The sequence below is a fragment of the Halichoerus grypus genome, chromosome 7, assembly GCF_964656455.1.
Source record: "Halichoerus grypus chromosome 7, mHalGry1.hap1.1, whole genome shotgun sequence".
Taxonomy (NCBI): Eukaryota; Metazoa; Chordata; class Mammalia; order Carnivora; family Phocidae; genus Halichoerus; species Halichoerus grypus.
This window is the reverse complement of record NC_135718.1, coordinates 53,377,894-53,392,714: the sequence shown is the minus strand read 5'-3', so window position 1 is coordinate 53,392,714 and position 14,821 is coordinate 53,377,894. Positions and strand designations below refer to the sequence as shown.

The 14,821-nt window shown below is 40.0% G+C and overlaps 1 protein-coding gene across 7 annotated transcripts in view; it reads right to left on the bottom strand.

Moving 5' to 3' along the window:
* The window catches only part of ASCC1 (activating signal cointegrator 1 complex subunit 1), a 103,975-nt gene that overhangs the window by 88,659 nt on the left and 495 nt on the right, over positions 1–14,821 (bottom strand). For 5 of the 7 annotated variants that reach the window (XM_078077618.1, XM_036083901.2, XM_036083900.2 and 2 more), the window contains exons 2-5: positions 12,949–13,090; positions 11,384–11,483; positions 7,037–7,134; positions 273–451 (exon numbers count right to left, since the gene is read on the bottom strand). In XM_078077618.1, the coding sequence (XP_077933744.1) occupies positions 273–451; positions 7,037–7,134; positions 11,384–11,483; positions 12,949–13,060 (489 nt within the window). In that variant the 5' untranslated portion in view covers positions 13,061–13,090. Of the gene's footprint in view, positions 1–272; positions 452–7,036; positions 7,135–11,383; positions 11,484–12,948; positions 13,091–13,922; positions 14,107–14,660; positions 14,818–14,821 lie in introns of those variants that run through there. The other 2 variants (XM_078077616.1, XM_078077617.1) reach the window with 2 other exon arrangements.

Genomic DNA, 14,821 nt, shown 5'->3' with positions numbered 1-14,821 from the left:
GCCACCCACAAGGTGCAGAACAGTATGTATATTAGAATAATACTTTTATGTCTTAAAATTTTTAAAGAATATTTCAACAATATATAGAGGCTTATGTGCCAATATGTCTATACTTCTTTTTTCAGTTCAGAATCATAAGAAAGCATCAGAAATGGTTACCTTTTTTGGTGGGAGAAGAAATGTATATCTTTCTACTGTTTGAATTATGAACCACCATTTTTGTACTTTTTCTTTACTTTTTAACTTTTTGTTTTGTTTTGTTTGTTGCTTACCATGGAGCACTTCTCCAGTACTTCCTCCTGGAACTTCAGGAATCGCTCCTGAACCTCAGCTTCATTGAGGAAAAAGGCAAGGAAGTGAGTGAAGGGTTGCTTTCTTCTAAAAGTGAGCAAAAGAACATCAATCCGAGTTCGAGCTGAAATTACACCACTTCGATGCTGGCCAGTGATTACTGCAAGCAAAAAAAAAAAGGGGGGGGGAGGGATGTTTAACACAACCATCCAGTGTTTGTAAGGTAAATGGCCTTAATACTATCATTTCTGCAGAGCTCGAACAGTCCTGAATGAGTACATAATGTCTGAACAAGGGACAGTACCAAGGGTAAGAAAATTACTAATGAATTCAATCTAAGCAGAATGAGGTTTAAAAACAGAATATCCTTGGGGTGCCTGGGTGGCTTAGTCAGTTAATCGTCCAACCCTAGATTTACGCTCAGATCTCAGGATTGTGAGATCGAGCCCCGCTTGTCGGGCTCGTGCTGGGCATGGAGCCTGCTTAAGATTCTCTCTTCCTCTCCCTCTGCTGCTCCCCCTGTTTGTGCGTGCGCACTCTCTCTCCCTCCCTCTCTGTCAAATAAATAATCAATCAATCTTAAAAAAAAAAAGAAAGACTACCTCATGAAGTAGAAAAATGAGTTAAAAAAAGCTATATAGCTTCATAGCAAACCCTCATACCTTGCAGGTGGGAATGTAAAATGGTGCAGCAGCTATGGAAAAGTATGGCTGTTCCTTAAAAAGTTACAAAGAGAACTACCATATGTAAAAAGTTACAACGAGAACTACCATCTGCAATTCCACTCCTAGATAGAAATCCAAAATAAGTAAAAGCAGGGCACCTGGGTGGCTCAGTCTTTAAGCGTCTGCCTTCGGCTCCGGTCATGATCCCAAGGTCCTGGGATCAAGTCCCACATCGGGCTCCCTGCTCAGCAGGAAGCCTGCTTCTCCCTCTCCCACTCCCCCTGCTTGTGTTGCTGCTCTCTCTATCTCTCTCTGTCAAAAAAAAAAAAAAAAAAAAAGAAGTAAAAGCAGGTATTCAAGGGGCGCCTGGTGGCTCAGTCAGTCAGATCACACTCTTGATTTGGGGGTCATGAGTTTGAGCCCCACATTAGGGGTAGAGTTTACTTCAAAGAAAAAAAAAAGAATAGATTTTAAAAAATAATATGAAATAGGGCGCCTGGGTGGCTCAGTCATTAAGCGTCTGCCTTCGGCTCAGGTCATGATCCCAGGGTCCTGGGATTGAGCCCCGCATCAGGCTCCCTGCTCGGCGGGGAGCCTGCTTCTCCCTCTCCCACTCCCCCTGCTTGTGTTCCTCTCTCGCTGTGTCTGTCTCTCTGTCAAATAAACAAATACAATCTTTAAAAATAATAATAATAATAATAATATGAAATACAAGAAAAATCCTGAAGAAATTTTTTTAAAAAACAAAACCCAAGTGTCCAAAAAAAAACTCGTATACGAAGGTTCAGAGCAGCTCTAGTCGCAATACGAAAAGGTGGAAACAACGCAGGTGTCCAACGGATAAATGGATAAACAAAACGTCCCATCTCCATACAATGGAATAGTATTCAGCCCCCCCAAAAAGAGAATGAAGTACAGATACATGCAAAAATATCAATGAATCTTGAAAACATCACATTCAGTGGAAGACACCAGATAGAAAATGCCACTATATGCTTCCATTTAAGAAAGTAGCCAGAACAGGCAAATGCAGAGAGACAGAAAGCAGATTAGTGGTAGGCAAGGACTGGAGGTACGGAGGAATGGGACTGGGAAGTGACTGCTTAATAGGTATGAGGTATCCTCCCTTTTGGGAGGATAAAAATGTTCTGAAACTAGATAGTGGTGATGATTACACAACACTGTAAATGTACTAAATGCCACTCAATTCAACACTTTAAAATGGTCCAAATGGGAGGTCCCAGGCTGGCTCAGTCAGTAGAGCATGTCACTCTTGATCTGGAGTTTGAGCCTCACATTAGGTGTAGAGTTCACATAAAGAAAAAATTGTCAAAATGGTAAACTTTATGTTGTGTATATATTAACTACACACAAAAAAGTATGAACACTACATCACATAGAAATTCAAGCAACAATAAAAAGTTAAGAGCAATAAATGGAACTTTCTGTCATGTCAATTTTACCTCAATTTATTTTTTTTTTAATTTTTTTATTGTTATGTTAATCCCCATACATTACATCATTAGTTTTAGATATAGTGTTCCATGATTCATGGTTTGTGCATAACACCCAGTGCTCCATGCAGAACGTGCCCTCCTCAATACCCATCACCAGGCTAACCCATCCTCCCAACCCCCTCCCCTCTAGAACCCCCAGTTTGTTTTTCAGAGTCCATCGTCTCTCATGGTTCTTCTTACCTCAATTTAAAAGAAGACTGTGGCAGGACGCCTGGGTGGCTCAGTCGTTAAGCGTCTGCCTTCAGCTCAGGTCATGATCCCAGAGTCCTGGGATCGAGCCCCGCATCAGGCTCCCTGCTTGGCGGGAGCCCTGCTTCTACCCCTCCCACTCCCCCTGCTTGTGTTCCTGCTCTCGCTATCTCTGTCTGTCAAATAAATAAATAAACTCTTCAAAAAAAGACGACGACTGTGGCAGCATTAGAGATTGACTACAGTGAAAAACCAAAGGCGAGTCTACTACAATATATATAATCCTATATGTATGAAAACAGAAAATTAAAGTAAAATGCTTATCTATACATTATATGGGTGGATACCAAATGTCCATGTTTTGGCATTAATTTGGCCTTCTCTGATCTGGGCTATGCCTTTATGTATAAATGAAAGGGGGGACGGCACAAAGCATAGCCCACTGTCTGCAAAGAAACAAAATCATTTAGGGATTACACAATTTCAATGTAAGCAGAGATTAAACCTCTAGGTCGTAGAACTGACAGGGCTTGGTTCAAAACAGCAACTAAGGAAAGGTGCAAAAGATATGAACAACGAACAAAATTGGCATTTCAACAGACCATTTATTAAAACTGTGAAAGACAGACTTATGAATATGATATAAAATACTGAAGTATTAACTGTAATAGTAGCAAAATCGGCTCTGTGCTTTAAAGACCACAAAGTATGTCCTTCCACGCAACTACAGAGATTAAATAATTCTATTTATTTATCCTAATACTCTCCATTAAAGCACGTGAAATTTTCTGTAAGAACAACCTTTCTATTCCTCAATAAGAATGAAAGTATCACACCCATTTTACTACAAGGAAACAAGACAGACATTTCTAGGAAAAGAAGTAGATTCTGAATGAATGGATTAACAGAAAGCCTGAGAATCATTTGCCTAAGTCAAAAATTGATAAAAGTGATAGCTGAAAAATGTAAGTAGACATATGGTATTCTCTAATGGCATCATTTATATTATCAGACAGAATACTCAGAGAATCCAAAAGACTCAATGCTCAGTGAAGGGAAGTATCCATAACAGGTACTCAAATACTGTGCTAGAGAAATGCTGATAAAGGAGGGTTTGAAGGCAAACTGGGACAAAATTAAAGGAAAGTAAAAATTATCTCTGCCAAAGACCAAAAATTTGGTGAAAAACTAAATGGAAAAGGAGCAGATGGGAAGGAAGCTTAAAACTCATGTTTGGGGCACCTGGGTGGCTCAGTCGTTAAGTGTCTGCCTTCGGCTCAGGTCGTGATCCCAGGGTCCTGGGATCGAGCCCCGCATTGGGCTCCCTACTCAGCAGGAAGCCTGCTTCTCCCTCTCCCACTCCCCCTGCTTGTGTTCCCTCTCTTGCTGTGTCTCTCTCTGTCAAATAAATAAAATCTTAAAAAAAAAAAAAACCTCAAGTTTAACTTGCCTTGTTCGTCTCCCCATCCTACTGTTTAGAAAAAAAAAAAAAATACAGGTGCACCTGGGTGGCCCAGTCGGTTAAGCGACTGCCTTAGGCTCAGGTCATGATTCCAGGGTCCTGGGATCGAGCCCCACATCGGGCTCCCTGCTCGGCGGGAGGCCTGCTTCTCCCTCTCCCACTCCCCCTGCTTGTGTTCCCTCTCTCGTTATCTCTCTCTCTCTCTCTGCCAATTAAATAAATAAATAAAATCTTTAAAAAAAAAAACTCATGTTTTATGTTTTATTTCTGTAAAAGTCTGGTACAAAATGCTTAATCTATTCTTTTTCATTAAGAAGGTGGTTTCATCTCTGTAACACAGTGAACTGAAAAGGGCCCTCACTGAAAGGTGCTCACCCTGATTTCCAGAAAAGATTCAAAGTTAATCAATTAATGACTAAAGAGCAAATACAATGAGGTTAGAAATATTCTACAAACACTAATATCTGAGAAGACCAGAATTTGCATGGCAAGTGGTCTAGGGACTGTAACAAGGGACAGATAGGAAAAAGAGAATTAAAGGCATTGACATTAAACTTTTAAAAACCAATTCTCTAACTATAATAACAATATCATTTTGAAAGCACCTTCCAATATCCCATTACCTGAGACTTCAAAACAGACTAGATGACCAGATCCTTGTTGAGAGGACAAATTAAAGCCTACTACATCATTTCCTTCTTTAGTAGCTCTAACTTGGGAGAAGCAAAAGAAAATGAATAAATGACAGCAAATACCACAACCTGTCTTAGTCTCACATTACAACTCAATTCACTCTAACCAATAAATTTGATTTTGCTGTACTTTACTTCCCTACAAGACCAATAGGCCCATTTATCCTCTTGTTTTTCAATTAAATTAGTTCCACTGAATTCTTACTTTTAACGATATGACACACTGGGTTTCACACTGAAATATTTGTACTTTCTAAGTCAAAATGGAATCTTTACAACCCACCTACCTTTTTCTGAATATGTTTTGGAATGACTCTGGCATCTTAAAATGGCTAAGATCTCCACATTTATAGCATATTATCATTTTTACTGCAATAAAAATTATTATAGGGGCGCCTGGGTGGCTCAGTCGTTGGGTGTCTGCCTTCAGCTCGGGTTGTGATCCCAGGGTCCTGGGATCAAGCCCCGCATCGGGCTCCCTGCTCCGCAGGAAGCCTGCTTCTCCCTCTCCCACTCGCACCTGCTTGTGTTCCCTCTCTCGATCAAATAAATAAAATCTTAAAAAAAAAAAATTAAAAATAAATAAAATAAAAATTATTATAGTTACTATATGGATAGAAAAAATGAGGAGTATATTCAACTGTTAATAGTGATCATGTCTGCAGTTCATATTACAAGACTTCCCTTTATACTTCACATATAATTTCTGTAAGCTTTTGTTTTTTTTGAAAGCATGTATTAATTTATAATCAGGAAAAAACTAGATAATGAAATAAACTTTACTGCAATTATAAAATTCAATATTTGTAGCTTGAACTTTATTTTTTTTTAAAGATTTTATTTATTCATTTGAGAGAGAGACAGAGACAGAGAGCAGAAGCAGAGGGAGAGGGAGAAGCAGACTCTCCACTGAGCTGGAAGCCCGACATGGGACTCAATCCCAGGACCCTGAGATCATGACCTGAGCCAAAGGCAGACGCTTAACTGACTAAGCCACCCAAGTGCCCCGTAGCTTGAACTTTAAAACTTAAGGAAAGACCTGGGTTTTTCTATCTGTAATTCTAAAGAGCTGAATATTTTATTGAAATTCCTTCAAAAATGTCATTAAAGTTCTCATATTAGTGTCTGCTGATGCTACCAAAGGGCTGGGGAAAACTCTAGCATTTGCTGCCCAACACAGGAGTCCACATGCAACCAGTTAAATGAAAAGTTAAATGAATTAGAAAGAAACGGGATTAAAAGTTCAGTTCCCCAGTCACACTAGCCACATTTCCAGTACTCATGATCACACGTGCTAGTGACTCCCGCACTGGACAGTGGAGGTAGAGAACATTCCCATCATCACAGAAAGTCCTTTTGGGCAGTACTGCTCTACACTCACCTGCATCGTATCTGTCATGATGACTGTTCTTACAGAGCACAAAATGAGAAGAACACTAGGAATTTTTTTCCCCTAAAACTTAATAAAACCTATGGGTGTTTATAAAAAATGTATTATTGGAGGCTGCTGCACTTACTTGACTTTGAAAGAGTCCTATCGTTTTAGAATGAGTTTTTTTGTTGTTGTTGTTAAATTTTGTCCCTACAGTGCCCTTCACTCAAAGCCATCTTACAACACAAGCCTGTGCCCTGGGTTCACAATGATGCTTGGTACAGATCCTTTCTGACTTGATTTATACTGAACTATTTTTCCTCGCTTGAGCAGTTACTTGATTCAGGTTATTTTAATTGTTACTTTTATAATATCCTTCCCAGTCTACAAAGCAAGGTAAAAGCAAGAGAACCCTTCTGGAAAGGGCTGAACTTTATTGCAAATCTGCTGACCTCACTGGTTTTCTCTAATTCTAACTTGAAACAATTCACAAACTCCATTTCAAGCTGGTAAAGCATGAAATTATTCTCCTAATACACAACAAAATCTGGTAGCTTTATAACATCAGTACACAGTGAAGTAAAAAAGTGAAGGCCCAGATACTCAGTCAAGATAAGGTTGTATAACTACATCTTTCTTCATTTGGGAGACTGATACTGATATATCATAAAAAGGCCAACTGCTGCAGAACCCCACAAAGAATACAGTCACTATTCAATCCTACCCAGGGACACTAAAAAAAAAAAAAAAGAAAAAGAATACAGTCACTAAATACCTCCATTGGGTCACACTAGTCCATACTCATGCAAAAGTGATTGCAAATATAACTTATATATACCAAGTCTCACCAATTTCTCCTTCTTGTCCAGGCTTAGGAATGCTAATAGATGTTTTGGTTTCCACTTCTAGTTTCTTCCTAGTGTCCCCTCTTTTGCCAACTATATGCCTATAATATAAAGAAAAATTAATTAATGGAAGGACATTAAGTCAAATGTACCAGAATAAAGAATTCCATCATGTTTAAATCATATGTGGCCACAGATACTCCCTTACAGAAAAGTGCTTCAGTAAGGCTTAATATTTGTAGAGAAATTACAAGTTGTATAGCTTTGTAGAATGTGCTGCATTGCACTCATGGGCAAAATGACGCCCTACAGTCAATTTAATGAATAAACAGAAATAACCATGCCATGCCCAACACCTGTTTGCTCTTCAATATTAGATTCAAAACATGGGTCTGCAGTTCATTGAAAAGAAAGCTGGCATTGTCTCAAAAGGCACTTCTAGCAACCAGTGGGTCTACAGTTTGGGGAAAACGTTGTCCTTTAGAGAGCAAATTAACTATATTAGGAGTTCATTGTAAAAGAATTATCCTTGATTAATAAAATAAGGGTAAAAAGCTTAGCAAAGAGACGAATCCAACATTTAGGAGAGATTATCCAGAATAGCTTCAAAAGCAAAAAGAGAAAACAAGTAACCCTCAAGCTGAATTTAGCACATACATGTTTTGTTCAGGAGATTTCACCTAAAAATTGGGAAATTTCACCTAAAAATATAGATTTCCAGGTTCTTTGGAAAAATTAGAAGATCTGACAACCCATGGCAATAATGGGCTGGAGCTTACTCTCGTCCCTAAAAATGGAACATGAGCTTATCACAATCCCTATCACTCCCTACTCCGTTTCATCTACTCTGCTTCAACCATCTAGTGACTCCTTTACATTAATTGCCTGGGCCTCCTGGAATAAATAATTCTGACAATCCAAGGTTATCCTCCGGAACCCACAGTAATAACATGTGTTAAAGTAAATGAGACTACTGGATCCCAGGAGAAAAGTTTCAGAGTCTAGAAAGCACTAAAGACTCAAAGACAGGATTATAAAGAGAAAAAACTTCCCCATCATCAACAGTATTTCGGCTTCTATGATTTCAATTACAGTGCCCAAGAATATGGGTGACTAGGTCTAAAACTGTGTATTTGTTTTTACCTGGAATAACCAGCCCAATTATTTCCATTAAGATCTACTGTAGTAAGCCAGGTTAAAAAAAAAAAAAAAAAAAAAACAGAAAACAAGATGTTTAGAAGAGGACTGAAATGCCACAATTTCCCTGTAGTTTTTCTCTGTGTTGTACTCTGTTGGCACCCACTTTGTCAGGCTTTTGTCTTTCCAGGCCTTATCAATAAGGGCTACTTTCACTCAGGCTACTGTTGGTTAGCATGTGGCTAATAGAGAAGCCTCTTACAAAAAGCAGCTGGCTTGGAGTGCCACGCTGGCTCAGTCCGTAGAGCATGCAACTCTTGATCTGGGGGTTGTGAACTCAAGCCCCACGCTGGAGTGTAGAAATTACTTAAAAATAAGATCTTTAAAAACACACACAAACAAAAGTAGCTGGCTCAATGTGTTATTAACAGTCTAGGCATTTTTTTTTTTTAAAGATTTTATTTATTTGAGAGAGAGAATGAGAGAGAGAGAGAGCACATGAGAGGGGGGAGGGTCAGAGGGAGAAGCAGACTCCCTGCTGAGCAGGGAGCCCGATGTGGGACTCGATCCCGGGACTCCAGGATCATGACCTGAGCCGAAGGCAGTCACTCAACCAACTGAGCCACCCAGGCGCCCCCAGTCTAGGCATTTTAAAAAGGAAGTGGTTGAAGTTAAAGAAGTTTTAGACTCAAGTCTTGGGCAAGTCATCTAACCACTCTAAACCTATTTCTTCACTTTCAAAAATGGAGTGAATAATACCTAAGTATAATAAAGTTGTGAGGATTAAACGTGATCATATATAAAAGGGCTTTCCAGTGACTGGCACGTAGCTCAGTACAGTCCATACCATCTTCATTAAGCCCATAATGGCATCCTTCCAATTTAGAGCATAGCCAGATTCAAAAGAGGTTTACATGGGGAGTCTAAAAAATTCACTACAATAATAAGAGACACACCATGAAAAGGTGACTCCTTTATTAAACATATAAGTAGAAATTCCTACCAGATCGAGTAGTTCTCAATCTTGGCTACCCACTTGAATCACCTGGGGGGCTTCAAAAACTAATGATGCCTCAGTCCAGCTCCCAGAGATTCTGATTTAATTGGTCTGGGGTGCACCCAAGTATAGGGAGTTTTAAAAGCTCCCCAGGTGATTCTAATGTGCACCTGATGTCGAGAACTAATATATTACATCTAGTCCACGGATAGGTGTTACAACCATTAGGATATTATCATAAATTAGTTTGCTCAAGTAATTTCTTCCTTGATCCAAATGAACCTACGGAAATGATTAATAAGAAAGAAATCTTCCTGGGGCACCTGGGGGGCTCAGTCGTTAAGCGTCTGCCTTCGGCTCAGGTCATGATCCCAGGGTCCTGGGATCAAGCCCCACATCCAGCTCCCTGCTCTGCAGGAAGCCTGCTTCTCCCTCTCCCACTCCCCCTGCTTGTGTTCCCTCTCTCGCTGTCTCTCTCTGTCAAATACATAAATAAAATCTTCAAAAAAAAAAAAGAAAGAAAGAAATCTTCCTAGTAAATACTGTCTATTAATTACAATTGAACAGAACCAATACCTAATCTAACATGCAAGTCATCTAGAATACAATGAATACTTAAAATATATAGAATTCAGAAGATCATCAAGTTGGAATCAGACATCTAAGGAATTTTTACACACCTTAGTGGTGGCAAATATACACATTAAGGAAAATGGTTACACAGATTTCATCAGGAAACAGAACCATGACTTCCTAAAATCTTGTTTCTTGGAAGAAAATGTCACTGGAACCTTAAAGGAAAATGAGCTGTCAGATTTAGCATTTGGTTTCCCATCTGGCCACATTCCAAGAAAAGAATTTCATCCTTAATAGGTGTTTCAGAATATTTTCAAGATTGGTGAAAATAAAATGATTTGCTTCATGGAGCTTAAAGGTATATGATTTCATATTTGCAGATCTCCTTTCATAGAGGAGCTTGAACACTTAATTAACCTTGTACAACACAGAAAAACAATTTACACAATTCCTAGACCAGCCTATCTTCAGAGGTGTAAACCTAAAAGAAGCCAGTTAATCACATAAGCTGACTATGTTTGTTTTTTTTTTTTAAAGATTTTATTATTCATTTGAGACAGAGAGATACAGAAAGAGAGCATGATCGGGGGAGAGGCAGAGGGAGAGGAAGACTTGGGGCCTGACCCCAGGACCTGGAGATCATGACCTGAGCCGAAGGCAGACGATAAGCTAACCATGTTAGTGGTGAGACAGAATGTGGGCAAGCAAGCAAGCACCGACTGAAGTGAGCAAAAAGTTTCCAAGCAAATTCATAATGACAACCTTGAAGAAAGCATACCAGTCTTTGACAAACATTGGAGATTAATGGAACACATTCCTGCCTTCCAGAAGTCTCCCATCTTGTGAAGAAGACATCCAATAGTACGCAAATAAGTGTAAATACATGGCTGAAAAATTCTACAAAGGAAAGGTAGAGGATGTTATGAAAACATATGGTAGTCAGTGTGGTTGGAAGGGATGATGGTGTCAAAGCAAGGCTCTCTAAGGAAGAAGAATATAACTAGGTAAGGAAGAGAGATTATAAGGCAAAGGAAACAGCATATGCCAAAGCTCTATGGCAGGAAGGAACAAAGCACACTTCAGGAACTGAAGAAAACTAGCTAGGCTTAAGTGCAAAACCAGAAAAAGAGTGGTATGAGTTGTGACTGAAAAATACAGGGCTGCCTAAGTCACATTCAAGATTCCATCATTCCAATGGAACAGAATTCCATCTTCAATGGAAGGATGTTGACAGATTTAAGCAGAGGTAGTAATCACATTTGCCTTTTAGAAAGATCATCCCACCCTCAATGTGAAGAACTGATTGGGAGGAGAACAATAATCAATGTGGACAGCCTAGTAAGGAGGCTATATGAAGTAATCCACAGAAGATGCAGCAGGGTGCTGGTCTTTCAGTAAAGAATAAGACCAATGGTAGATTCAACAGATATTTAAGAGGCAAAATCAACAGGACTTGGTGATACATTTGGAATGGTGAAATTGATCCATAATCAGTCTTTAGAAATTCTAGGACATAAAACACTAAATTGTTTTGTCATTAGTAATTAAGCACTGCAGTAAGTATGGAAAAGAGTCAGCTTCCTGCTGAGTTTCCTGGAAGTGTGTCCCATGAAGCTGGGGGGTGGGGGGGCCTCACTCACTTGTAGAGCAAACTGGGGGCCTTCACGGTACACCGGAAACCTTGCTGGGTCTGCACCACCTCGTAGGCATCACAGGGCTCCTCTGCACATTCCACAAAGCCTGCAGAGAAACCATAACACCTCCTCACAGCTGCTGCTCTGTGGACAACAGTCTTACAGCCCAACACTTTATATTGCAGAACACTGCTCTGACAGTCCTTCCAACCTGCTCTTAGAAGAAAATTAAAAAACACATGACTAGGGCTCAGTCGTTAGGTGTCTGCCTTCAGCTCAGGTCATGATCCCAGGGTCCTGGGTTCGAGCCCCGCATCGGGCTCCCTGCTCAGCGGGAAGCCTGCTTCTCCCTCTCCCACTCCCCCTGCTTGTGTTCCCTCTCTCGCTGTGTCTCTGTCAAATAAATAAATAAAATCTTAAAAATAAAAAAAAGAACCTTGGAAAGATAGTATATACATACCACTATTTAACTGTTTTCTCCCAAAACGCTAAGACACAATAAAAATTGTTTTCTATTTTTTTATAAAGATGTAATTCACATAACATCCTCTTACAGTGTGCAAGTAAGCAGTTTTTAGTATTAAGACACCAAATTACTTCAGTGAATGAGACAGGAATGGTAGCAGGAGAACTTACTCCATTCCACCAGGCGAAGAGACAGGAGGGTCAAGTAAAGAAGGTCAAGTCCCCAAGGCTGAAGGGAAACAATGGGGAAAACCAGAAGGAAGACAAAACCCAAGGCTTAGGGCATGATGGAAGAACTTATAACGCTTTTTTTTTTTTTAAGATTTTATTTATTTATTCATGAGAGACAGAGAGAGAGAGAGAGAGGCAGAGGGAGAAGCAGGCTCCCAAGGAGCAGGGAGCCCGATGCGGGACTCGATCCCAGGACCCTGGGATCATGACCTGAGCCGAAGGCAGACGCTCAACCATCTGAGCCACCCAGGCGCCCCGATGGAAGAACTTATAAACCAAAAGGAAAAGGAAGCAGAGAACCTGAAAGGCCCTATTTATGCATTAAACCCAAGCCCAAGTTAATTGGCTTGAAAATATTCATAATCCATCCCCACTGTTTAGCTTACTTCTTAAAATTATCCCTATGTAATAATAAAGTTATGTCAGTTGTATATTTGGAACTGCCCATATGAGTGCAAAGAAGAGACAAATAACAACATTAACAGTATTAACAGTTAATATTTTGGGGCACTGGACAAAATATATATTTCCTTTATTTCAACAATTTATATATATTATTTCACAACTTTACAGATAAAGGAACTTAATTTTGTCACAGAATATTCATGGTTAACATTGTTTACTAAAATTACCCCTTGTTACATTTAAGCCTCTGCACAAAGATGAAACATGATTTAGGAAGTACAAATGAGAATGCCTCATCAAACTGAAAATCACCAGTCCCCTTAGACATCAACACAAATGGAGCTAGATAGAGGCCAAACATCTCAAATTTCAGTGCTCACACAGAAACACTATGAAACAAAACAAAGCAATGCTTCCATAATGCGAGAGAACATTGTACTGGTATCTGACCAAAGAGCAACTAGGATTACCTTGATAGAAGTCTTCATCATCTTCTTCATGTTGGTAAGTCTGTTCTTGGACGGGATTTTTTCTGTAAATTCGTCCACCAATTCTTACAAGCTGTGGGCGCAGAACTTCCATATTTTCTCCAAACAATATTCTAGTGAAATCCTGAAAAATAAATGATCACCTTACCTTGTTTTAATCAGAAATGAAAACCGTATCTCTAGTTTATGGATCATTATGTAATTGGGACATCAGGTCACAGCACCTCCTAAACAAAAGCAGCACTGTTTCCATTGGATTTCCCTATCTGCAAGGTGTTTTAAGTCAATTGCTGTATTTTCCACAACAGCACTCCACTCCTGGCTCACTCTAGACAGTAATTTGTTTTTGTTTTCAAAGGTTTTATTTTATTTTTTTTAAGATTTTATTTATTTATTTGATAGAGAGAGACACAGCGAGAGAGGGAACACAAGCAGGGGGAGTGGGAGAGGGAGAAGCAGGCTTCCTGCGGAGCAGAGAGCCCAATGTGGGGTTCAATCCCAGGACCCTGGGATCAGGACCTGAGCCGAAGGCAGACGCCCAACGACTGACCCGCCCAGGTGCCCCACAAAGGTTTTGTTTTTAAGTAATCTCTACAACCAACATCAGGTTCGAACTCACAACCCCGAGATGAAGAGTTGCCTGCTCCACTGACTGAGCCAGCCAGGTGCCCCTAGACAGTAATTTGTAACTATTTCAGCACTCTAAGAAAAGGTGATTAAAAGATACTCAGCCCTCTCTATACAGCCTGTCCATGACTTGAAAGCATAGATGTCTCTTTATTATTTTAACCTCAAGGTTAAACCTTCTCTGTTTATCTAACCATTTGCTAAGGGTCTCACCCTTTTTATCCAGCATGATAATTCAGAAGATTAGGAATGTTTAGCACACTTATCCTTGGGGGTGGGGGGGCGGGGAATAACCCCTAAGTACTTTTAGAGGTGCTAGAAATATATACCTCAAAATTAGATCTAGTTGCCCATCAAAACAGTTAAAATATGACGTAACCAAATGGTTCTTCAAACCAACACACTGCTGAGAGGAGGAATCCATTTCTATAGGCCACTACTCAAAAATGTACATCATGGGATGCCTGGGTGGCTCAAGTCATGATCCCGGAGTCCTGGGATGGAGTCTGGCATCCGGCTCCTTGCTCAGCGGGGAGCCTGCTTCTCCCTCTGCTGCTGCTCCCCCTGCTTGTGCTCTCTCTCCTCTCTCAAATAAATAAATAAAATCTAAAAAAAAAAAAAAAATGTACATCGTTCTTTGAGAAGCCAAGCTTCTAGTCACAACTTAATGAATAGAGTTAAGGAAACAAAGATTCCTTATGGGTTAGCTGTGGTTAAGTTCAACCAATCTTCCTACTACATAGGTTACATAGTCTTGGAAGCCCAAAATTAAGAGTTCCTCCCAAAAACCTGACCAATCCTTATTAAATACACTAAGGCCCAATCCAATCCTCAGCAAGTAAGTCACTTTAATTTGCAATTTGCTTACAGAACCAAGAGGAGATTTTGCATTGTGAGAAATAACAACATAAAAAGTAACAGACTTGAATGATGCCGGGCATAATTAGCAACAATTTAATGACATTACACTCTAGTGGCCTATTCCCCCAGGACCTCACAAAAGAAAAAAGGCCCTTCACAAAAGACTTTAATGTTTAGGTCGGACCCTCAGAGACAGCGAACTTCACCTGCCGAATTTCCCATACGACACCGGGCTATGAGGCTGTCTGAAAGAAGGGGGAATAACCAATTTAAACCCGCTTCGTGGTAGTCTGGGGAGAGGAGAGCAGAAAGCCTGCAATGCCGTGGGGAAGGTGAAGCCCTGAATCATAAAAGCAAGCAAAAAAGC